This window comes from Corvus hawaiiensis, chromosome 24 (assembly GCF_020740725.1).
Source record: "Corvus hawaiiensis isolate bCorHaw1 chromosome 24, bCorHaw1.pri.cur, whole genome shotgun sequence".
Taxonomy (NCBI): Eukaryota; Metazoa; Chordata; class Aves; order Passeriformes; family Corvidae; genus Corvus; species Corvus hawaiiensis.
In genome coordinates this window covers 9312456-9336876 of record NC_063236.1, presented here as the reverse complement: position 1 = coordinate 9336876, position 24421 = coordinate 9312456, and the positions used below count along the sequence as shown (strand labels likewise).

General features: G+C 61.5%; 2 protein-coding genes across 2 annotated transcripts; one reads left to right on the top strand and one right to left on the bottom strand.

Annotated features, from left to right (window-relative positions):
* Positions 1 to 214: 214 nt before the first annotated feature.
* TMCC2 (transmembrane and coiled-coil domain family 2) lies at positions 215 to 24162 on the bottom strand. Its single transcript, XM_048328069.1, is given in 7 exon segments — positions 215 to 1413; positions 2067 to 2202; positions 2444 to 3378; positions 15897 to 16295; positions 16297 to 16374; positions 16376 to 16405; positions 23970 to 24162. Coding segments are annotated over 7 exon segments (2061 nt in total). The 5' UTR covers positions 24141 to 24162; the 3' UTR covers positions 215 to 1101.
* Positions 9761 to 14422, top strand: LOC125337868. The gene is made up of 2 exons (XM_048328070.1): positions 9761 to 13370; positions 13487 to 14422. The coding sequence occupies exon 1, from the start codon at positions 9761 to 9763 to the stop codon at positions 10661 to 10663; it is 903 nt and encodes a 300-aa protein (XP_048184027.1). The 3' UTR covers positions 10664 to 13370; positions 13487 to 14422.
* Positions 24163 to 24421: the final 259 nt, after the last annotated feature.

The following is a 24421-nucleotide window of genomic DNA, read 5'->3' as shown; positions in this document are numbered from 1 at the left end:
AGAGGGACCCCCAACCCTCCCAAACACCCTGTGCCAGCCCTGGGAATCACCACGGCAAAGGTTTAGGGCCAAATTCTCACCTGAGGCCAAGCGGTTCAGGGCCTCAGAGTGAGTGGAGCAGCTCCCGTTTGCAGCAGAGGAGGCCCTAGCTGTGCAGGTATTTTATATATATATTTATATATGTGTGTGTGTATAGATATATTACATAAATATATAGGTATGAAATAATTTAAGAACCACCCGAGACAGCATGCTGTGCTCCGGGGTGGGGCTGGGGGGGACTGGGGGGCAGCCGCTCCCCCTCCTCCCCCTGCCCCACCAGCTTTGATTCACAAATGGAAACAGAGTCTGGAGTTAAATTAAAAACCACGCACACGCACACGACACGGGGCAGAGGCTGGAAGAGTCCTGGTGTCCCTGAAGAGATCGGATCAACTAAAGCCAAAGAGTTGGGAAGTCAAGAAATGGAGCCAGCGCGGGGGGTGGTGCCCGTGCCCGTGCTGAGTGCCCTGGGTGTGCCCAGCCCCCCGTGGGGACACCGGGGCGGTGTCACAGCCCCGCTGTGTCCTGGCTGGGCTGTGCTGGGTGTGGCAGAGGCTGGTGGGACGTGTGTGTCCTGCTGTGTTTGCCCCGGACCCGCGGCCTCCATCTCTACCTGCTTCGCTTTCGCTCCGTCCCAGGACTTTTTGCCACCTTGGTTGTCCAGGCCGAAAGGGAAAATCCTGCCCCAATGAACTCGTCTCCTCTCCTCTCCTCTCCCTACTGGGAGTTCTTGCAGAGCCAGGTTTGGTCCAGCTCAATCCTTCCCACCAACTGAAGACCCCTGGAGAAGATCTCCTTCCCAGGGACTTCAGGCTGACCTTTAAAAAACCACCCAAAACCCCTCATAAAAACCCAGAAATCACCGGTGCATTCCAAAACTCCTCCTCGCTCCCCATCCCACCCTTCCCAAACATCCCCGAGGGCCGATGGATCCCAGATCCAGGTGACAGCTGTGGAGGGCTGGGAAAGCAGCCGAACCGAGCGTGCGGAGAAGGCTTTGGACCCTCATCCCCCTGTCCCTCTCCTCGTCAGGAAACGAAAACCTCCCGGATCTGCGGATCAGCTGGGGAGCAGGACGTGCTCCAGGAAGTAGCTGATGGAGTCCCAGTGCTTCCAGAGGAAGAAGAGGAAGAGGACGAGCAGGGCGGTGCTGAGGATGCGCATGCGGGTCTTCATGAGCGGCGTGATGAAGTTGGCGATGGTGGAGACGAAGACGAGCAGCACGGCCATGAGGGCCAGGATGACGTTGATGAACTTGCCCAGCAGCGCCCGGGCGTTGGCGTTCTCCACCCCCTCCAGCTGCACCACCTGCTGCTGCTGCTGCTGCAGCTCCAGCTTGGTCACCCGCGTCAGGCACGACTCCACGGCCTCCTGCCGGGGGACAGCGGTGGCAGCGCATCCAGGGGTGTCCCCGGAGGGGTTCGGTGCCTCCCCGGGGACCCCGGGGCTCGCTGCTGGGCTGGGGAAGGGCTGGGTGCTGCGGGACTGTGCTGGCCCACACGTGGCTTGTCACAGCCCCGTGATGTGGTCACCCAGCTGGAGCACAGCAGGAGGGCAGGGAGTCGCTGTGTACAGGGGCATGGGAGTGACAGGACAAGGGGGAATGGGTTCCCAGTGGCAGATGGGATTTTGGGATAAAATCCCTCCCTGTGAGGGTGGGGAGGGGCTGGGATGGAATTCTCAGAGAAGCTGTGGCTGCCCCTGGATCCCTGGAAGTGTCCAAGGCCGGGCTGGATGGGGCTTAGAGCAGCCTGGGATAGTGGAAGGTGTCCCTGCCCATGGCAGGGGGTGGCACTGGGTGGGATTTAAGGTCCCTCCAACCCAAACCAGTCTGGGATTGCCTGGTTTTGGGGACAACGTTTAGTGACCTGCTCCTTGCTGTGACAGCACCGCAGGGACAACCTCACCTGGAGGCTGCTGGAAGAAGGAATCCCATTCCCCCACCCTCCTTCCCAGCCCAGGGTGTCTCCCTCACCCCGTGGCTGAAGGGAGCAGAGGGTGGCTGAGCTTTCCCACAGCCCTACCTGGATGTCCCGTGCCCTCTCGTAGGACTGGTAGGCCACCTTCTCCTCCATGCTGGCCAGCTCCTGCTTCAGGTTGGTCATCTCGTTCTGGTGCAGCTCCGTGAGGTCGTTCAGCTGCTCCTCCAGGCGCTCGTACCTGCGCAGGGCAGCTGGGCTGGGACATCTCCCCGACACCCCCCTGGCACTGGGGACACCACCCAGCCCCTCCGACCCTCCCCTGGTTGTGGGAAAACATCTCAAGGTCCTCCACGGAGGTCTGGCAGTGAGGAGGGCTGCAGCTCCCCATGTCTCTTGGCTGGATGAGCCCAGGAGAGCGGCTTGTGGTGCCCACAGAGCCACCCTGGGTGAGACCACCCCTGGCAGCCGCCCGTCCCTACCTGTAGCGCTCCTCCTGCAAGCACTGGGTCATGTAGGTGTAATCCCGCTGCAGCTGGGCCTTGAGGTCCTCCATGGAGTCCTCCAGGTGGGACTGGATGTCCTTGATCTCCCGCAGCTCCTCCAGGATGGTGTCGAAGTTGTTGTGGTGGCTGTCCAGCGTGTTGGACTTGGGGCTCCCCAAGCCGCCGGGCCCCGCCCCTGAGTTGCTGCCACCAGCGGAGCCCGAGGTGGCACTGGAGCACTCGTCATCGCTGCCGTACTTGGGGCTGGACACCAGGGTGGCACTGCCGCTCAGCGCCCGGGAGGCCTCCTCGGGGTGCCCGTCGTCCAGCGTGTCCTTCAGGTGGGCGATGTTGTCGGCGCTGCCGAACTTGTTGCGGATCAGGCTGGCGAACTCCCGCGGCTTGGACACCACGGCCGTGTGGGTGGCCTGGGACAGCCCCGAGAGCCCCCCCTTGACCCCTTCCACCACGCCCCCGCTGAAGCCGCTGATGCTGGAGCGGACGTTGGCGCCCACATCCTTCAGCCCTTGGTGCATGTCCCGGAAAACATCCTTGGGCTGGCGGGAGGGGCCGTTCTGCTCGATCTCCTTCAGCTTCTTGTGGTAGTGCTCCAACTTCTTGTGCAGCTGCGCGATGGTCTGCGCCGACTTCTGGTTCTTCTTCTCGAACACCTGCTTGATGCGCGACGCCTGCTGCTTGTCGGCGTTGTTGGCCAGCTTCAGGTACTCGGCCACGTTGTCATCCCGCGCCTCCTGCTCGATCTTGATCTGCTCCGTGATCTTGAGGATCTTCTGGTGCAGGTGCTCGATGGCGGCTTTGGTGCGGTGAGGGTCGGGGGTGCCATCGGGCACGTCCAGGCACACGGGGCCGTCGGCGTCGCCGTGCCCGGCGCCCGAGGGCAGGTTCAGGGTGGTCACGTCGCCCTTGTCCAGCTGGAGGAGAAGAAAAAGGAGGGGGATGCTCAGGGGAGGGAGGAAAAACCCCAGGAGGGAACCGGGCTTGGGATGCCGAGGGAGAGGCGAGAACTGGGCGGGGGAATAATTAACCAGAGAAGCTGGGGAGTTTTCCAGTTGGTTGGAGATTGCCCAGCCACGGCACCGCTGCTGGAATCCCAGGAATACAGCAGTGAAAGAGCACAGCAGCCAGTTCAGGGCTGGATTTTCCCAGTGGGTTTCGGCAAGGAGCAGCCACTGACTCTGCCTTTCCACCCTCGCCTTCTGCAGAGATGGGAACTGGGATTTCTCCAGCCAGCCCACCAGCTCCAGCCAGCCACTCCAGGGAAAAGGGGTGAGGAAAACCAGGAATCATCACCAAATCTCCCCCCAGACCAGCGCAGAGCACGAGGATCGAGCAACCCAGAGGTATTTCGGTCCTGCTTTTAGCCTGGATGCACCCCAAAGTTGTCCAGCCCAAGAGAAACTGCCCTCACCCCAATTTGTGGGGCACTGGGGAACAGCTCCTGCTCCCAGCGCTGCAGCTGCAGGGACTCCTCTGCTTTTCCGAGCTCCCTCACCTGGCAGTGCCCAGCTCCTGTTGCAAACACCAGCTGCCACCGCAGGAAATCTGGACAAACGCCAAAATTCCATTTCACAGATGGCAAAACTGGAGCTTTGGGAGAGGAAATCACTCTCCTGAAGCCACATTTGCAGAGCCTGGATGGCAAGCCAGGCCCTGCCTTGTGGTCCCCATCCTGGACATGCTGCTTGCCCAGTTGGGAAAAATGAAAAACAACCAAAAAAAAATCCCCTAAATCCTCCCAGTTGCTGGGTTTTAAATGCAGATTCTTATGCAAAATCCCCCCCTGGTTGTGTAAATGGCTCCTGGCTTCTAATTAAGAGCTGCTTGAAAGTTAAATACCCTTGGCAGATCTGGATAATTTCTCATTTCCATCCCACTTTCCCCGAATGACCCTTTAATAGGGATAATGCTTCGGGATCACGTTGGGAGTGCGTTATCACCAGGAAACGCCGGCTGCAGGAGGGGAGGAATGTTCTCTCGAGATGCTGCTTGGGAACGCTCCCGTCTGGAGCAGGGGCTTGGAAAAGCCAGGGCCCTGCTGTTCCCTTCCATCTCCTCCTTCCCCTGTTGTTTGTGTCCTGCTGGGAGTCTGGGGGCGTTGGGATTTCAGCTCAGCTTCCCCCAAGCTGCTCCCCAAGGCTTTTCCTCTCTCCTCGCTGTAGCGGTGATGGAGCAAGGGCTGGAGGGTGAGAGGAAAAGGCCGATCCCAGCTGGACGGGCTCAGGCTGGAGTGGCAATTTTTTAAAAACAAAATCCAAGTCATAACAAACTTGCGGTTTTCAGACCTCACTCCCAGGCTATTTTTAGGCTGGGCCCTCCATGGAGGGTTTTGTTTTGGTTTCTTATCGAGAGGCAGAAATTAGGAACGGCAGGAAACAGATTTTTTGCCCAGATTTTGTGCAATTATCTGGGCAGAGAAGGGAAAAAGTGACCGTGGCAAAGGAAAAGGCAGCTCTGGAGAGGCTGAAATGGGAAACACCCACTGGGGAGGGGAGGGGAAAGGTTGCTCAAGCCCTGTTTCCAAAGAGGGAGGTGCCCTCTGTAAAGCCAATCTTTGGCATTGGGAAATGGGGGGTTTAGATGGGATATTGGGAAGGAATTCCTGACTGGGAGGGTGGGCAGGGGCTGGGCTGGAATTCCCAGAGAATCCGTGGCTGCTCCATCCCTGGAAGCATCCAAGGCCGGGTTGGAGCAGCCTGGGATGGTGGAAGGTGTCCCTGCCCACGGCAGGGGTGGCACTGGATGGGTTTTAAGGCCCCTCCTAACCCAAACCGCTCCATAATTCCACGATTTATCCACAGGATTGCATCTGGGAGGGCAGGATGGGTAGGGAAGAGCAGGGACCCAGCGCTGGGCTCAAATCCTGCCCCCTGCTCTCTGCCACACCGGGGAAAGGCACATCAGGTTATGGCTTTGAAAACAACCCCCCCAAAAAAGCCTGGATGTGGATCCCTGCGGCATTGACGGGCCCTGCCTGCTAAATCCCAGCCAGCCCAAATGACTGCGCAGGGGATTTAACGGGGGGATTACGGAAAGCCACACTTTCCCTACATGCAGCAAACCCTCTGGAAGGCACAGCCCGATGAAAATGATGTTTCCCAGCGCTTGTTTTCCAAGGCAGGCCGGGAAGGGCAGAGCCGGGGCTGATGTGGGATGCGGGAGGAATGCAGGACACGGGCAGGGAAATTATTCTTATCAACAGAGCTGAGCCCAGGAGAGCTGAGACAGGCAAAAGGCTCGAGCTAATGAGCTGAGCAAACGGCACTTAGAGGGCTGCAGCCGGGCACAATTATGCAGTGCTGGGTTCCTTGGTGCTGCAGCTCGGATGGAACCGAGCCCAGGTGGCAGGTGAGCAGCTCGGGGCCGTGGCTGTCCCAGCACATCCACGCCTGGATTTAACCCCGTTCTTCAGAAATTGCACAATTATTGCAAAGTTCAGAGCAAAGCTCTGGAGGCGCTGACATCACCCCCGGAACTGCTCTGTTTTCCATGCCCTGCAGCCCACTGGGAAGTGCCGTGGATGAGCTGTGGCCGCATCCGCCCCGAGCGAGGACTCGCCCTACAAAGTGCCACCGTGATTCCTGGCTGGAATCCATCACAGGGACAAAACAGCCGTGGGAAGGACCACGGGCACCTTCCAGCATGGAAAAAACAACAACGGGTGCCACCGAGCTGTCGAGAGATGCCAAATCCAGGGCAGATCCAGGGAGCTGCTGCCCTGATCTCTCAGCTCCGCAGCACAAGTGTCACCATGCCCGAGGCACTTGGTGGCCACCGGGGAGAGGCCACGGCCAGCACAGAAATGCAGGTGTGTGGGGGACGTGGGGAGGGGGATTTTGGGGCAGTTATTTCATGTGGCCCCTGTTCCTCAGAGCACTTTTCCAGCACAGCATCCTCTGAGCCGGGGACCGCCCGGCGTTACCGGGGACACCCCGAGCGTCCTGTCCCCGTCCCCACACAGGCTCCCAGCCCTGTGCCGAGCCGAGCCGAGCTGTTATTCCCACCAGACCCACCTCAGGTGTTGAAAATAGCAGCAGGAGCCCTGACTCACACTTCCCACCCTCCTTCCGAGCCCGCGGCACCGCCCGGGGCCGGCAGCGCCGTGTCCCCCTCTGTGCCACCCCTGGCTGGGCACAGCGGGCTGGCAGCAGCTCCCTCCTCATTCCCAGCCTGACAATAATTTTCCTTACATAACGCAGGGATTAACGTTCAGGCTTCCAGCTGCACTGGAGTTTCCCACCGAGCACGGGCGGCGCTGGGGGGGTTTCAGTCCCGGTTTCATTCCCTGAGGAACGGAGGTACCGAAAACTCCCCCGTGGGTCTCTCTACCCATCACCATCCTCCCCAGCATCTCATCCGAACCCCAAAAGCTGCCAGGACCTACCTCCATGGCGGGCAGGGCTGGGGTGCCCCAGGGCTAGTTGGCGTGGGCTGCCCGGCCGTGTCCCCGCGGTGTCCCCAAGGCTGGCAGCGCTGCCCGGGCAGTGCCGGCTGCCATGGCAGGATTCCCGGCTGGGAAAGGCAGCAGCGGATGGCAGCGAAGTTTGGGGGAGCAGTAGGGAGGGAGGAGGAGTAGAAGCTTCCTGCAGACCCCGTCAGGGCCGGCCCCGCGTTCCCGGAGCGTTCCCGGAGCGTTCCCGGAGCGCTCCCGGCGCGTTCCCGGCGCGCAGGGACAGAGGCGCTGGCTCCGGCGGGATTGCCGACTCAGGAAATCTGCCCGAGCTGTTTACAGCTCGCAGCAAGCGCAGCTTTCAGGGCTGTAACGCAAAACCCCCCTCGTCCCCGTGCCGGGATATTCACACGCCTCCAGCCCCATACGCTGCCTGTGCCCTGACGCAGGAGGTCGGCACGGGCTGGTGTCATCTGCTGTGACACAGAGAGGGACAGAAAAGCCTGGGAGAGGCAGGGGGAGGCATCCAGAAAGGAAAAACGCGAGTGGAAAACAGCCGGGGGAAAAAAATCCAATCATCGAGCAAGGAGCTGGGCAGCCTGGGGGAGTTAAAAAGCCGGGAATTGGCCACTCGTGCCAGCACCAGGAGGTGTCCTGGACCCAGACCTGGATCTGTCCCTGTCACCCCACAAGAGTGGGAAGGGAAAGGCTGCACTGACCCCATTGTGCCACAGAGCCGGCACAGAAAACACATCCAGCCACTGCCCAGACAGCGGTGTGGAGATTCACAGCGGCTCCGGAGACGTTAAACAGGACAGATGGAAAGCAAGGAGGGATGGCCCCGAGCAGGCTCGGCTGCGTTTCTGCCAGGCCAGAGGAGCTGGGGAGGCACCAAGAAGGGGACCTGAGCTGAGTGTTTGACTCAGCCCAGACCTGTGGGGCTGCACCGAGCAGGGCTGGTGGGTCTGAGCAATTCGGGGAAGCAGAATGGAAGCGCAGAGCTTGTGCTGAGCCACAGCAAAGTCCTCAGTGTGTCTGAAACCTCAAACCCACTGTGGCCAAGGACAGCGGGCTGGCTGAGCCCGGCTCCTTCGCCGCTCTCTGCTTTAGTTATTCCTCAAAAAAACCCCAACAGCAGCTTAGGAAGCGTTTGCAGGCGCCCTTTGAATGGTGCAAGCCGGACCCAGGAGCTGCCCGTGACCCAGATCCATGGTTAATGGGGACGCCTGTGCTGCTCCCACAGCCGGGCCCCGCTCAGCCTGGCGCTGCCATCGCCTGCCGGGCTGTCCCCGCACCCATCCGTGCCCTGGCAGTGCAGCCTGGCACTTTGGGTGCACCCCGAGCTGTGCTGCCTTCAGCCCCCCAGCACTGCCAGGCCCTCCGCGGCAGCGCTGGTGCCTGTGCCCGGCGTGCCCTCCCCACAGGACGGGCAGAAGGCAGAGCTGGAGCAGCCTGGCGTGGCCCAATGCTCGATGTGAAGCTGCCAGGCACCAAAATCCTCATCCCCTTCCAGCCCCAGCTCCCGCGGCCCCGATCCCGTCCATCCCCACGGGCACCGGGAAACACAAGATTCCCTGGTAAGCTCAGCCCGGAGCCCAGCCGTGCCTACCATGCGGTGCTCAGCCGTGCCAGGGCAGGGTGAGGACGGGGCAGAGCTCCCTGCCGGTGCCACACGGAGCCGCGGGGGCCGGGCGGTGACACCGCAGCGCTGCCCCCGGGAGCAGCCGGGGCTCCTCGGCTCTCTGGTGGGCAGGCGCTGCTCCTGGCCCATCCCTCTGATCCCAGGGGGTGGATTGAGCTGCCCGGCCAAGCCCCAGGCCGTGGATGCCTCTGGCATGACTCGGGGCAGATGACCGGGGCCGCTCAGCGTGGCTTTGGTGTCTGCCATAGCATCATCACTTCTCCTTTTAGCACAGGAGGCAGAGGTCACTTCCCATCGCTCTTCTGCTGTCTCAGCAGGGCAGGAAAATGACCCAGCTGCACAGGACACTGTGGAAAGCACCCTTCCTGCTTTCCATTTCCCTCTTGAAGGTGCCGGGGCCGGCCCTGGAGCCTATCTGCTTCCCGCTGTGGTTTTTGGGGCTGCCAGGGGCTGGGAAGTGAGCGGTTCGCTCATCCTAGGGGGAACTGTGATGTCCCCCACACCCCCTGCCAGCTCAGAGGCCCCCACAAACCCTGCCTGGCCTGTCCCTGGCCTTGGGGAAGGAGGGAGGAGCAGGAATTTCCCAGAGGAGGCTGATGGAGTGAGGACTTGTTAAAGGCAGAGATGCTCAGGAAGAGCCTGTGCAGGCAGAATGCTGCAACGAGCCCTGGAGAGCATTTCTGTGCCTTATTGGGGACCTTGGGTGCTGGATTCCCAGGAAAACACCTGCTCCCAGCTCCCCAGCACGAGGGGAAGGCCAACAAATCACTGCAAACAACAAAGAACGTCGCTGGTTATCTCCCCAGCCCAGCGAGGTGGAGCAGCGGGGCAGCATCTCCCCTGCCAAGGGCACAGACTCCCTTCCACAGGATGCAAAACCCTTCCCGGCATGGGAAAAATGGGAATTCTGCAAGGGAATTACCCCAGAGGTTGGTGTCAGACTCCCCAGCATCCTTACCCCCCACAGCTGTTTTTCAGGCCTGACTGTACGAGGCAAATTCATAAATAAATAAACAAACAAACAAATGCCAGCTCCCATGCGAAGGAAATCCCTGGATTTTCCACAGAATCCCGGCAGATTTGGTGTGTGCTGGTGCTGGGCAGTGCAGGATCCAGCTACCAAGTCCTGGGCTGAGCTCCAGATGGGTCCCCTTGTGCTGCCACACGAGCACAGGGCAGACCTGGGGCTTGGGCTTTGCTTTCCCTGGGGCTGGGCTTGGCACAGAGAAGTGGGAATTAAATCCAGCAGGAAAACCCTCCTTGAATGGGCTGGGAAAACTGCATCTGGATTGTTGGGATGCTGATGGAGGTGAAGATCTGCCGAATCCAGCGCTCCTTAGCATCCCATTCCCGAGTGGATTTGGCGTCTGGAGCAAGCAGCTTCTTGGCCTCCTCCCACAGGTACCGCCCTGCTCCTCACCCCTTATCCCACATCTGGAAATCTGGAATCTGGAAAGGGGAGCAGAGGGGGAGAACACTCACAGAGATGCCCAGCAGAGAATTTAAGAGCAGAATCCTTTTCCTGGGGCAGGACTTGGGAGGGTTGCTCCTGCGGGGCCGGAGCTGCGGGAAGCAGCCGGATCCTCTCCCTCTGTCATGGCCGAGGAGCCCGAGGGACAAAGGATTCGCAGCCAAGAACGAGAAGCACAGGCTGGGGGGGAGCCCAGGGGAGCGGGAACAGGCTGGGAGCCACGGGGCCGATCCCAATCCTCCGACTGTGCCGGGAGAACAAACAGCACCGCCAGCGCTGCGGGCCCGGCTGCTTCCCAAAGGGAACAAACACAAACAGCCGTTCCCGCTCCCCGTTGGAGCTGGGACGGTGCCACCATCCCACAGGGCTCAGGGCACTCGGTGGAGAGTGGTTGTACAGCTGGAAAGATCCTGGGATTCTCCCTTGGGAAGTTCCTGTGCCTCCGTGCCCGTCCACGCCATGCCAAACCTGGCATTTCCTAATTTCACACCACATCCTCCAAGCTGGGCACCGTCCCTTGTGCCCTGGGCTCACAGGTCACAGCAAGGGATGCCTCTGAAGGGACAATTCGGTGCCCCCCCATTGTGGGTGAAGCCATTCAGGGCCCTGCCTGTGCTTGGAGAATATTTGGGAGAATTCCCGCTGTTGTTTTTGCCGGAGGGAGTAACCCCGGGAGCTCCAGCACTCACTGGGTGACACAGCTCTGAACCCACCCAGCACCTCCAGCAGGGTTTGTGCAACCGGGGGGGGATTTTTGGGAGCTTCTGCACGGAGGATTTGAGGCGGAAGCAGGGAGAGGCCGAGCCGCAGCCTCAGCGAGGTGAGGACTCACAAACAGGACCCTCATCCAGACTCTGGAGCCAAATCCCGCTCCCAGCCCAGAGCAGCAGGGATGGCCTGGAGGGATCACGGCGTGGACACAAACCCTGCGCCCCAAATCCTGTCCGGCACCCCGGGCATCCACCCCCAAATCCCCCGGGATCGCGGCGCTGCCTGCCGGGAGCGGGAGCTGCTGGTGGGCTGCAATCAACAGCCATATGTCACCGAGGCTGAGGAACATGATGTCTTCTTCGCTGAGGGGTGAATCAGTACCCGAGTCTGATATTCTTCTCCTCCTGAATTAATTAAGCAGCAATCTCGGGTGTCTTTGTCTTTCCAGCTATTATCTGCTCGTTCCAAAGCGCTCCCGCAAGCGCCATCCCAGCAGGAGCGCGGGAATGACTGCGGGGAACGAGCTCCCAGCCTTGGCTCACGGACTCCTTCCCCTGCCACACGTGGGGAGACGGAGGTGGGAAGTGCGAAGTGGGAAGTGGGAAGTGGGAGCTCACCTGGACTCTCACACCTGATTCCGTTTGCAGCCCAGGTCAGGAGTTCCCTCCCAAAAAAAACCCCTGGCACTTGTAGGGTCTCCTCACCCTGGTGCTCCCCAGATCACCCCCTTGGGATCTGGGTGCCAAAGGGATGTCCCGGGGGCTGGGGGGTGCAGGGAGGGCAGCTTTACACCACTGCCTCTGTTCCCTTTTGCCTGTTTCACCTCCTTCCCTGGGATTTGAATGGCAGAACTCGCCGGGAATTCGGGTGGGAGGGGAGGATCTGCCAGAAAATCCTCCTGAGGAGATCCAAGACACTTCACCAAACTCATGGATGAGTTGGCTCTGGATTCCAGCTGGGGAAACTGAGGCAGCAAGCGAGGGAAAACTCCTGCCTGGGAAAATTCTGTCTGGCTTAGATGTGGGGCCAGAGTCCCTGTCCTTGTCCCAGTTATTGACCGAGCCCAGGTAACTGGAGCTGGAGGAGGCAGAAACCACATCCTCCCCCTGGAATCGACGGCGGTTGGATGCCAGGAGGGCCGGAGGGAGCCAGGGCCGAGCTGGACGTGCCCCAGGCAGGGAGCAGAGGCCTGAGCAGGGGACGAGAACTTTCCCTGACATCCCTGAGCCATCCCGCAGCCTCCCGGCCACCCCAAACCCCTCTGTCCCCACGGGCCACGGCCACCCCGGGGTGGGTGCTCAGAGACTCCGGGTTTCTCCCTGCTCCCTGTAATCCGTCTGGCCCTGATATAGCCGCTGACCCGGGGGGAATCTAAATTTAGCGGGATGAATCCCGCCCTGTGTCCCAAGGGCTGATGCCCTTGAGGCAGAACGACAGCGGGGCTGGGGCTGTAGGGACAGGTCCACACAGCCCCAGGACACTGTGGACACTCTCCTGGAGAGCCCCAAGACACTGTGGACACTCTCCTGCAGGGCTGGAGCAGGGACAGGGGCACGGAGAGAGGAGACTGGAGCAGGGGAATGGCACTCTTGGGTTGTGATCCCATAAACAGGGGTGGCTCACAGCTCAGGAGCCACCCTGAGGTGTGGCAGGAAGCCCCCCCTGCTCCCCTGTCCCCCCAGTGCCTCACAGGAGAAGCATCTGCTCGGGGAGGGGCACGGAGGGGGCACACGGCCGGCGGTGGCAGCTGGCGCTGTCACTTGCCAAGGGACACCGAGGGCAGCGAGCCCGACCGAGGTCCGGCCCCTCGCAGCCCGCGGGGGACACTCGGCGGGTCCAGAGCCGAGCACTTGCACTCGTGACACTTGTGACGGATCCACCCCTCGGGGACGCGGGGAGAGGGCGGCCGGGAGCGCGCACGGACAGCCGGCCGGACAGCCGGCCAGCCGAACAGCCGGACAGCAGGACAGCCGGACAGCCGGACAGCAGGACAGCAGGACAGCCGGACAGCCGGACAGCCGGACAGCAGGACAGCAGGACAGCCGGCCAGCGGCCCCGCTGCGGTAACGCCGCCCTCTAACGGCCACCGGCCCCGCCGCTCCCCCCGCGCCGCCCGTCCCCCCGCGGGGCCCCGGTGCCCAGGCGGGGCTCACCTGGACGTGCACCATGCCGCAGTCCCCGCAGTCCGTGCAGCTCCCCGGCAGCACCAGGCACAGCACCCCGCGGCCGCCCCGCTCCAGCTCCGGCCGCGCCGCCGGGGACCGCGGTCCCCCGGGGATGCTCTGCCCCGCCAGCACCGCACCGAGCCCCGGCTGCGGGGACACCCCCGGCCGCTGCTGCCCGCGCCGGGGCCTCGGCGGCCGCTGCAGCCGCTAATTCCCGTGAGCCCGCCTCTGCCTGGCGGGTCACCAGCAGGAGATTAGCGAGATCAGGAGAAAGCTCCCCAGCACGCTCCCGGCGCCGTGCGCCGTCCCTGCCGCCGCCTCCGCCGGCCCCAGCGGTGCCACCGTCACACGTGCAGCGAGCACGGCCCCGTGGGGAGCACCGGCAGCGGCCGCACGCTGCTCCCGACGCGGCGGGTACGCCCCAAACGGGCCGCCGCCTTCGGGCGAACGAGAGCCGTGCTCCGTGCGGGTGTTTGGGGTGCTCCCGACGCCGAGGAGCTCCGTGTGGCACACGGGGGAGCGAGAGGGTGTTTGGGATGCCCCCGACACCGAGGAGCTCCGTGAGGCACAGGGGACAGCGAGAGGGTGTTTGGGATGCCCCCGACACCGAGGAGCTCCGTGAGGCACAGGGGACAGCGAGAAGGTGTTTGGGGTGCAGGGATGCTCCCGGCTGCTGGAACCCGCGGGCACTCTCTGACCACACGGCCCTTGGAGCAGAGCTGGCACCCAAACCCTTGGTCGCCACTGCCAGCGGGAGCCAGGGCATGGCCGGCTCACCCCAAACTCACCCCCAGCTCTCGGCACGCACAAGGTGGGCACGGGGAGGGGTGGAAGGTTGGGGAGGGGGAAATCACAAAATCACAAAAAAAGGAAGGCTGGCCCCCAAGAAGGGGACCCCAGGAGGGGGTGACCCCTTGGCAGTGCTGCTTTTGGGGTAAACCACAAACCCCAGCCAGAACTGGCACCCAGCACCAAAATCCCAGACTGTTCATGGTCCCACTGACCCCCTCGAGCCCCTCTGGCTGTCCCCTGTCACCAGAGGCTGCTCCTGGGGGCAATTCGGGGGTGCAAGGGGGAAGAATTTTTGTGTGCCAGGCCCTGGCAGGGTCCATAGGGTGAGGAACCAGTGCAGGAGAAGGGAGAACTGCAGGAACTTAATTAATTAATTAAAAAAAAAAAATTAAAAGCAATAAAGAATAATCTACAGCTGTCCCAAAAGCACTTGGTGAGGCTGAGCGATCCCACGAGGGATCCATCCAGCGTCTGCTCCTCATGGAAGGGGTGGAAAATCCAGCATGAAATTTGTGGGGGGGGGGGGGGGGGGGGGGGGGGGGGGGGAAACGGCTCCCGTGGGGCTTCCAGAGGGAGGGGAAACAGGGAGGAGGTGCCAGATCCCAGGGGACAAGGCAGGGATGATGCCAAGCCCCCGCTCTGGGAGCCACCCAGCCATCCCTGAGGAAAAGGAGCTGGTTTGCTGCAGGCAGCAGGCTCAGGGCTTCCTGAGGGCTCCTGGAAAAATAATCCGGCACGGGAATATCACACGGCTCGTGTTTCTCTAAATAAGTCATTTTTCCACTGCCTCACAAAGGTGTTGGCTCTCTTCTTATTACTCTTTGTGTCATATGCAGTTAATTATTCATCCCCTTTCTGTGCTGCTCCGGGAGCGGACTCGGATCTGCTCTGCTCTTCCTCCCTCTGGACGCTTCTGCCCCAGCGGGATCGAAGCTTTGGCCATAATCCCAGTGGGATTGGGATCCTGGCAAGGCAGTGCCACGGGCTACACCCCAGAGGAGGCCACGAGGGAGAAATTTTGGCTTCGGATGCTCAAACTCAAATGACCAACCTGACGCCACTGCATGGCTTTATCCGGGTGGGACATTCCAGAGGGGAGGAGCAGGAACTGCCAGGGAAGGGTTGGGGTGCCCTGATTTGCTCACAGCGAAGTGGGGAGAGGAGATTCTGGGCAGCTCCTTGGAAAGCTGCTGGTACAGAGACATTTTTATCCTCTGGGACACGATTCCCACGTCCCTGCCGGAGCCTGCCTGGCCATCTCCCCATCCCGAGCTTTGCCAATTCCCTGCTGGGACTTTTGGGTGAAGTAAAAACACAAAAAGAAGGTTCCTCATAGCCCTGAGAGCTGCAGGGAGCAGCTTCAGGGTGTGGAACCCCCCCCGAGCTCTGAAGGCCAAGGGGAGAAGCCAACAGGGACAATCCCCCCCGGCTCCCAGAGCACCTCCCACTGCCTGTCCCTGGAACTCAGCGAGTGCTAATTGGGCTGTTGCATAATTAATGGCACTAAACACTAGATGGAAACACCATCCTGTCCACCAGCCTGGTTTCAAAATCACTTGGGATGGGACCAAATCGCAGCCACCCCGGCTGAATCCCGGAGGTGCCTTTGGACCGCCCCATCCCACGGGAACAGAGTCGTGCCAGGCCCTTTTTTCTCTCTCTCAAATCCCGCTCTGGGAATTCTGTCCCTGCCTTCAATTCCCCACAAGAGAAGCGTCAATTCCAGCAGCTCCAGACACGAGTGGTTCCCAGGGGCTGCCACCACTGCCCGGTGCCACCAGCACTGCCCTGAGGGACAGCCTCATCCCGATGGAATTCTGGGGTGCTCTGCACCCAGCCCAACCTGGCTCCCTGCTCTGTCCTCGTGCCCCCCCTAACCCCGTGCAGCCACAGAATCCCAGGATCCCTGAGGTTGGAAAACCCCTGCAGGATCATAGAGTCCAAGCTGTGCCCGACCCCCACCCTGAGCACTGAGTGCCACGTCCAGGTGACACCTCCAGGGACGGGCACTCCAAACCTCCCTGGGCAGCCCTTTCAGCATCTAATCACTGTTCAGAGGAAGAAATTCCTCCTGATGTCCAACCCAAACCTCTTGAGGCACAGATTGAGGTGACATCCTCCTGTCCCATCACCGTTCTGTGGGAGCAGAGCCAACCCCACCCCAGCTTCACCGCCCCTCAGGGAAATACAGAGAGCCAGAAAATCCCCCCAGACCCTCCTTCCCTCCAGAATAAACCCCCCCAGCGCCCCCTCACCCCTACCTTATCCGCCAGGCCCTCGGTGTCCTCGGTGAGCAGGTAGACAGCCCCGCTCTCGGCCAGCAGGATGGCCGTGTCCGTGGTGGACGACGACCTGGGCCTGCCCTGGTGCTGATGCAGGATGGCCGTGAGGCCGCTGTCCTGGGGGGCCTTGCGCCCGAGGTGGGGACTGCCCTTCTGGGGCTCCAGGGAGCCGCTCTTGGCGCGGCGGCTGCCGCTGTGCAGGCTGGTGCCGCGCTTGATGGACGGCCGCGAGCGGATCTGCTGCAGCACGCGGTTGAAGGCGGTGGGCCGGGCCGGGAGGTCGTGCAGGGACACGGCGTAGGACACGCGGTGCATCTCCGGCGAGCGCTCCTTCTCGTCCGGGGACTCGTGGTCCGAGGCGCCGTGGGGCGGCGGCCCCCGAGTCCTGCGAGTTCTGCTGCTCCCGCTCCCGCGAGCGCCGGCGGCTGTGGAAAAGGTGCTTCAGGCCGTGGCCGAAACATGGAGCCCTCGGAGAGCTGCTGGATTTTCTGCGGGAGAAGGGAGGGAAGGGCTCCTGTTACCCCCGCAGCGCCCCGCCGACGGTGCCCACGCGAGCCCCGAATCAAAGCTCCGAGGCTTCCAGAGGGCTCTGGGGACCCCCTGGAGCAGCCCAGAGGGATCCGTGGAAGGGAACTGCAGCTCTGCTGCCAGCACTTGTTGTAGGATGGGAATGTTTACATGGGAAGTATGAAATATGAGTGGGAATGTTGGAAATAATAAATATTAGTGCTCGGAAATGCGAAATATTCGTGGAAATATTGGAAATACAAAGTGTTAGTGGCCGTTTGATGACCCCACAGAGCGTGGTGGTTTGGGCTGGCTCGGGCTGGCGTTCCAGCTGCTCTCTGACATGAGCTCCGGGAAGGGGCTTTTCCCTGTGGGATTTTCCACGGCCCATGGCTGGCCTCTCCCCCCAGGCGTGAAACCACAGCTGGTGGCCCTGTGCCACCAAATCCAGTCCAAACTGGGCAGCCACTGGTTTCCAGCAGGACACGGGGACACGCTGCTCCCCTGAGGACCCCCAGGTCTCCCTTTCCCAAGGGCCGGCTCCACATTCCCAGGAAACACACGGGAGGCTCCCGGGAATCCGGCGGCGGCCAAGTCATGAATATGGATGGTGGAACAGATCCTGCTCCCGATTACGGCCGGGTCAGCCCGGCCAGGGTTCCACTGGAACACCCAGATTTACATCCCGGGAGATTTTGTGAGGTGGATCAGGGGCAGCAACTTCCAGCATCTCCGAAGGGCTCAGCGCATCCCAGAGCCCAGATCCCTGCTCCAGCACGGCTCCCAGGCAACGACTCAACGATTTGGGATAAGAAAAAATCCTCTCCCTCCTGGAGCAGCCTCTGGCAGGAGCTGGAGGATCACAAGGCACGATCCTGACCCGCTTTTGGAGTCACCACCCTGTGAGGACGCCAGTCCTGACCCTGCTGACGTCTGGGGCCACCTCACCTCCACTTTCCTGCAGCAGGGACTGTCCCCAGGGATGCTGTTCCCGTTTATTCCTGCTCCCAAACCAGCGGGAACCGGGAGCTCCTCAGAGCCCCAGCAGATACTTGGGAAAAACTCCAGATTTTGGGAAAGCTGTGACGTTCCAGACTTGACCTCCAGGAGCTACAGACAGAGGAGGAGCTCATGGCCACACAGAACGGGCTCCTTCTCCCAAAAATCCCAAACAAAGTCTGAATCCACCATTCTCACCACACCCAGAACACTGACAAGGGATCAGCAACGGGATCCTGTGTCCCCAAACTCCACAGGCAAAGCCTTTCATCCTTCCCTGAGCCACTCACAACGCAAATCTCCATCCTTTTAGGCTTTTCCTAGGAAATACATAACAAATCTCCGGTGCCGATTCGCTTCTCGAGGAAATAACCATTTAAATTTTATTCTATTTTTAGGGTCTCTATGGAAACAGAGGCAGCATTGGAGAGGTAATAACTCCAAACCCCCAGATTCCTCCCATCGAGGGCACCGCAGACCCCTCCGAGGCACAGCCAGAGCTGCAGAAGGTCCAAGTGAAAAGAAACAACCAACTCCCTTCCCCGAGGGAGATGAAAACAAACTAAAAGCGGAGCTGGCAGGAAAGGAGGGCAGATTTCTCCCCCTCCTGGCAGCAGCAGCTCGGAGGTGGGAGCCAGATGCCCTCAAGGCTCCTCGGTCCAACAGCTCCTCCCGAGCGAAATTCACCTTTCCCAACAGAAATTCACCTTTCCCAACAGAAATTCACCTTTCCCAACAAACTCTCCTCAGGCCCTTTCCAAGTTTTCCTGAAAGAGGCTTTCAGGGGCTCGGCAGGCACGGGATCTGCATGGGAAAGAGGAGGGAAGCAAGGAGGGATTCCAGCTCTGCTGCTCCATCAACAGCTTGGCAAGCTCAGAGTGGGTCTGCATTGAAGGGCTGGGAGTGGTGGCCACAAACGAGTCCTTTGCTGCTGCAAAAGCTCTGTTTTCTCGTGTTTTCCCAGGATATTCCTGTGCTTCCCAAGCAGAGGCATTTTCCTGGCACGCAACCGCTCGTGGCTCGGAGCAGAGGCTATTTTGGAACAGCCATTGCTTAATAACCGAGGCAATGGACACAGCTTAATTGCTCAGCTGTGAAACACCGAGGGGAATCCAAAAATATCTTTATTTCTTTGGACTCTCTCATTGGCACAGCCATGCTCTGCTGCTTGGTGCTGGGGACTCGTTTTTATGGACTTCAAAGCCCCTGCTCCAGGTCCCACTGCACCGAGAAGAGCTGGAAAAATCCCATTTTAGCCCAACCCGGGATATCTTGCAGGAAAACTGGCACTTGGATGAGGGTTTGGGACTCTTTGGCAATACCTGGCCATGCCAGGCTCTCCAGGGTGCTTTTCCTGCTGCTGCCACCCAGCCTGAGACCTCCCAGCTCCTCTCCGAACGTTCCCCAGCTCTGCCCCGCACCCAAACCCCCCTCCTCGGCTTTCAGACGGACACACGAGGAAAGGATCTGGTTGCCACGACCTTCCAGCTCGGCCCCAAGCTGCGAAATCCTGCTCGATGGTTAGGATTATTAATTATTAATTATTCATTATTTACATCCCCGGCCCGCCCAGAGGCTCCAGCCAAGGCTCTGCAGCTCTTCGGAGAACAACACAAACACGTGGGGAAGCCTCATCCCTTCCCACCCCATCCCATCCCTCAGCATTCCATATTTTAGGGCACGGGGGCGAGGCCACAGCCCCCAAAGAGCAGCAGGATCCTGGCAGATCCTGGGTGGGGTTCCCGGTCCTGCTACTGCTTCTCCAGCTGATTCTGCTCTGGAAGCACCAAGAGGGTCCGGCCACCAGCCAGCACCCCCAGGCAGGCGGGGGGACAGGGTCAGGGCTGTCCCCAAGGGGGGACAAACAGCCCGGCTCAGCCCCGTCCCTCGGAGCATCCCGAGCTGCCGCTCCTCCCGCTGAAAACGCGGGGATGTTGTGAAATGGCAAAGAAAGAACTCCCCCACAGGCGCTGCTGCTCCCGGGGACAGCGCGAGAGCACCGGCATGTGACAAACGTTAGTCATGCTGGGCACCTGGAGCTGGGAATGCTTGGGAATATCGGGATGCACGGCCCAGGAGTGGGAATGCTCTCAGGAATGACACGGAATTCACTGCCCAGGTGTGGGAATGCTTGGGAATATCGGGATGCACGGCCCAGGAGTGGGAATGCTCTGGGGAACATCGGGATGCACTGGCCAGGAGTGGGAATGCTCTCAGGAACGATACAGAATTCACTGCCCAGGTGTGAGAATGCTTGGGAATATGGGGATGCACTGGCCAGGAGTGGGAATGCTCTCAGGAGCAGCAGGGAATGCCCTGCCCAGGCGTGGCCCTGCCCAGGGGGTGCAGATCCCTGTGAGCTCCGGATCCCAGCTGGCATCTGCAGGTGGCATCTCTGCCGCCAGCTGTGCCAGCTGTGCCCCTGGGGGAACGACCAGCGGGCGGCCTCTGCCACGGCTGCTGCCTCTGCGGGGATGCTGAGAGCCGGGATTTGGTGGGAAGCAAGGATGGAAATCCTGCGGGATGGGATCTGGGAGGGCTGGGATCAGAGGCACGGAGCAGCCACACCCCCACGAGCCTGTTCCTGCTGGGATGCACTGAGCGGAGCCTGGGAAGGCCCAGCATCCCATCCTTGGATCCCAAGAAGGCCAAGCATCCCTTCCTCGGATCCAGGGAAGGCCCAGCATCCATCCCATCCTCGGATCCAGGGAAGGCCGAGCATCCATCCCATCCTCGGATCCCGGGAAGGCCCAGCATCCATCCCATCCTCGGATCCCGGGAAGGCCCAGCATCCATCCCATCCTCGGATTCAGGGAAGGCCCAGCATCCATCCCTTCCTCGGATCCAGGGAAGGCCCAGCATCCATCCCATCCTCGGATCCAGGGAAGGCCCAGCATCCATCCCATCCTCGGATCCAGGGAAGGCCCAGCATCCATCCCATCCTCGGATCCCGGGAAGGCCCAGCATCCATCCCATCCTCGGATCCAGGGAAGGCCCAGCATCCATCCCATCCTCGGATCCCGGGAAGGCCCAGCATCCATCCCTTCCTCGGATCCAGGGAAGGCCCAGCATCCATCCCATCCTCGGATCCTGGGAAGGCCGAGCATCCATCCCATCCTCGAATCCTGGGAAGGCCGAGCATCCCATCCTCAGATCTTGCCTCTCGGCTGTGCCTGGCACAAACTCCAGGGAATATCCAGCCTGGAAGGATGCTCTGTGCCCCTGCGGATCCGGGAGGTGCAGCTGCACAGCTGGAGACCACCTGAGGTCCTTTCCAGCAGCCTGGGAGCTTTGGAAGTGCGATTCCCTATGGGAATGATGGATGTGGCTGCTCCAGAGATCGCTCTGCTCTGCTCAGCTCTGACAACAGCTCGAGCCCGGAGCCACAGGGGAGCCAGCTCACCTTGGCAGCGTCCTTTCCACGCCAAAATGCGCCTGGGAACCGTTCGTGCCAGGGACTAAACAGAAACGCGCCGAGGGTTCGGAATAGGGACCGTGCTGAAGGAAAGTTCTCATCCTCCCTGCACTGCCGTGGCTGGGATGGTGAATCTCACCCGGAGGTCTCCACCCCCACATCCATCCCTTCCCAGCAAGGGATCTCCAAAAATATAATCCAGCTGAGTGGGATTGATGTGCTGGGAGGAACTGGGAGGTTAAAGCTCCACCCCGTCCCCTGCAGCCACCCCTGTCCCAACCCTGCTGCTCCTGCGGTGGGACCTCCCCTCGTCCCTCATCTCCCCCCTCCCCAGGAGAGGCTCCCCTGAGCTGCACAAAGCCCTGCAGAAGTTTTTTGCCCACGGATGTGGGGCTTGGATCAGGCCCTGGGAACAGGGCAGAGCTTAGGCCAATGCCTCCGGGCTCCTGCTGCTCCCGGCTTTTGGGTTCAGGAGCTGTGAAGACCAAAATCGTGAACCGGGAGAGGGGACTGAGGTCAGGCTTCAACCTCCAGCCCTGGGCCAGATCAGACTGCTGGGGAAAACAGAGATCCAGGGAAAAGCCTTGGCTCAGGGGAAGTGGGATGGGAGCGAGCCGTGGTGGGACGGCAGCCACGAGGAGCTGGGAGTCTCCTCCTGCAGTGTTTTGGACGGATCCCGTCCCTCCCGCAGGAATCCCTGCCACCAACAGAGCTGCCACACACCAGCTCTGCTCCTGGCCACAGCTTATTTTTTCCCCTCTTTTTCCCTAATGGAGCCCTGGCTGTCGGCAGAGGAGCTGGAGCCAGGCCTGGGGAAGGCAGAGCTGCCACGGATCTGCCGGAGTGCGGGGACGGAGGTGACACGAGGCAGGCTGTTGTTTCCAGGGTGCCACCTCAAATCCATCTTCAGCTGGCACGGAAGAAGAGTTTACTCTGATCCTTCCCCATCCACGGCAACAGGAGTCTGTGGGTTTGGGGACCAAGCACCAGCTTGAACCCACCCCACCAGCAGCTCCAGAGGGGGTTTGGGGCAAGAAAACTCTGATTTATTAAAGATGCCCCTCATTGTGGCAGCAGGGGTGAAGTGGCCGGCTCGTGGTGGCCGTGGCAGAGTGCCCGGTGCGGGCAGCAGCCAGCCCCAGCTCTTCCTGTGTTCTGCCGGCTTGAGGATTTATTCCGTGCAGGTAATTAATTGCTGAGCTCCAAATGCATTAGAGGTGAGCACTGGGAGGGTGGCACAGCCAGCTCGATAAAATCAATGGCGTTTGGCCTTGGATGCTGCTGCTGGATGAGGCTGCGGAGCCGGCAGAGCTCCAGCTCCGGGCGGGATGTGCCAGCCCTGGAGTGTTTGGGGTGGTGGGTGCAGCCGTGGGAAGCTGCAGCTCCTTCGGCCCCACATTCCCAGCCCTTTCCGAGCCTCTGCGCCCCAGGTGGGCCGGAGGAAGGACAGGGGTGGGAAACAACACCTTGGCTAAGCCAGGATGTGCCAAGCCACCGAGCCTGAGCTCCACAACCCCATGGATCACGGAATTACGGCATCAGAGAATCATGGAATGGTTTGGGTGGGGAGGGACCTTAAAGATCTTCTTGTTCCACACCTTTCCCCACCTTCCACCATGCCAGGCTGCTCCAAGCCCCGTCCAACCCGGCCTTGGACACTTCCAGGGATCCACAGGCAGCCACAGCTTCTCTGGGAATTCTGTGCCAGGGCCTCCCAGCCCATGGATGTGCCTGGCCCTGGCTCTCCCCCTCACCAGCAAACCCAAAGCAGCCTCAGGAGCAGGAGCTGCTGCTGGGACATCGAGGACAAGGCCCCACGTGTGACCCCCAGCAGCCATGGGGCTCCTGGTGCTCAAAGCAGCCGAGTTTTCCTCTGGGAACAGGGACTTTATTTCCCGGCTGCCTTTCTGGAAGGGATGCCTTTCTGTCAGTCCTGGCCGAGCTTCTCGGCTTCCACGTGACCTTGACCGCGCCGGTGACACCTTCTAGGCCACGCAGCGAGGGGCTCCATCCTGGATCACACGGCTGAGCAGGGACATTTCCCACTTTTTCCAGCTCTCTTTGAAACCAAGGAGTGGGAGCATCCCCTCCGTCCCAGCACAGGGAGCCTCTGAGCCGATCCCACTCTGCCCACGGCATTCCCACGCCTGCACACCCTGAAGTTCCACGCTGGGAATTCATCCCTGCGGGATAAAACCGCACCAGCGGGACCCTGTTGAGCAGCCGGGGGTCGGAGCTGCTTCTTTCCCAAAGCCAGGGGAATTCTGTGCCTGATTTCAGGCCGGACCCCCCCCTCCGGGATGGGCTCCGTCCCTCCCGCAGCGCTGCGGTGCCGCGGGATTTGTTCTCCTCATCCATCGGCCCCAGCCCCGAGGCCCGGCAGGAGCAGCCTCGGGGCCATTTCCACACCGTCACTTCCCGGTGCCGCAGCACCGGATCCTCCCGGATCCTCCCGGAGCCTCCCCCCCACCCCGCCCCGCTCCCGGCAGGGATTTCCCGGGATCTGCGCAGCCCCTCTGCAGGGGGGCAGCCCCCAAACCCCTGTTCCCAGCCTGGGATTTCTTCATCCCAGGAGAACCCCTATCCCAGGAGTATCCCCGCTGCACGACCAGCCCCATGCTGGGACCAGCTTCATTCGAGGACCATCCCCATCCCGACCCCACGAGCAGCCTCATCCCAGGAGCATCCTCATCCGAGGAGCATCCTATTCCAGCAACATCCCCGTCCCAGGAGTGTCTCCATCTCTGGAGCATCCTCATCCAGTAGGATCCCCGCAAAAGAACCGTCCCAATCCCAGGAGCATCCTAATCCCAGAAAAATCTCTGTAAAGGGACCACCCCCACGCCAGGAGCACCCCCACGCCAGGAGCACCCTATTCCCGGGAGTACCATCATCCGGGAGCACCCTGTTCCCAGGAGCATCCCAATCCGGGAGCGCGCCTATCCAGGAGCCATCCCGCATTCTCCAAGGTCACACCTGTAGGACCGGGGGGGTGGGGATGATGGCACCCCCGGGGTCCCTCGCACCGGTGACCCCGCTGGGATCTCACCACACCGGCCACCACCGGGAACTCCCCCGCGCCGAGCCTCCGGGATCCTCCCGCGTCCCACCGGGATGCTCCCGCCGCTCACCTTCAGGTCGGGGGGCTTGGAGCGCGGCGGTGGCGGGACAGCGCCCGCCTCGGGGGCCGCCGCCGCCGCCTCGCCGGCCTTGCCCTCCATCACGCCGTGACCGGGCGACTCCCCCGCGGCGCCGGGATCCTCCTCGGGCTGCTGCAGCTCGTCCGACCGGCACCGCTTCATCCCGGGAGCGCCGTGCCCGCGGCGCGCGGGGGGCGCCTATGGCCGCGGCGGGGGGCGGCGCCCCGGCGGCCGCTGCGGGGCCCAAGGGCTGCGCGGCCCCGGCCCGTCCGCCCCGCCGAGCCCGGGCCGGGCGGCGGCTCCGCGCCGCGGCGGCTCCGCGCCCGCCGCCGGCACCGGCATCGCCGCCGCCGCCGCCGCGCCTGACGGACAGCGCCGACGGCCAATGGCGGCGCGAGGGAGGCGGGGAACCGCGCGCTGATTGGTGGAGAGGGAGCGGGGGG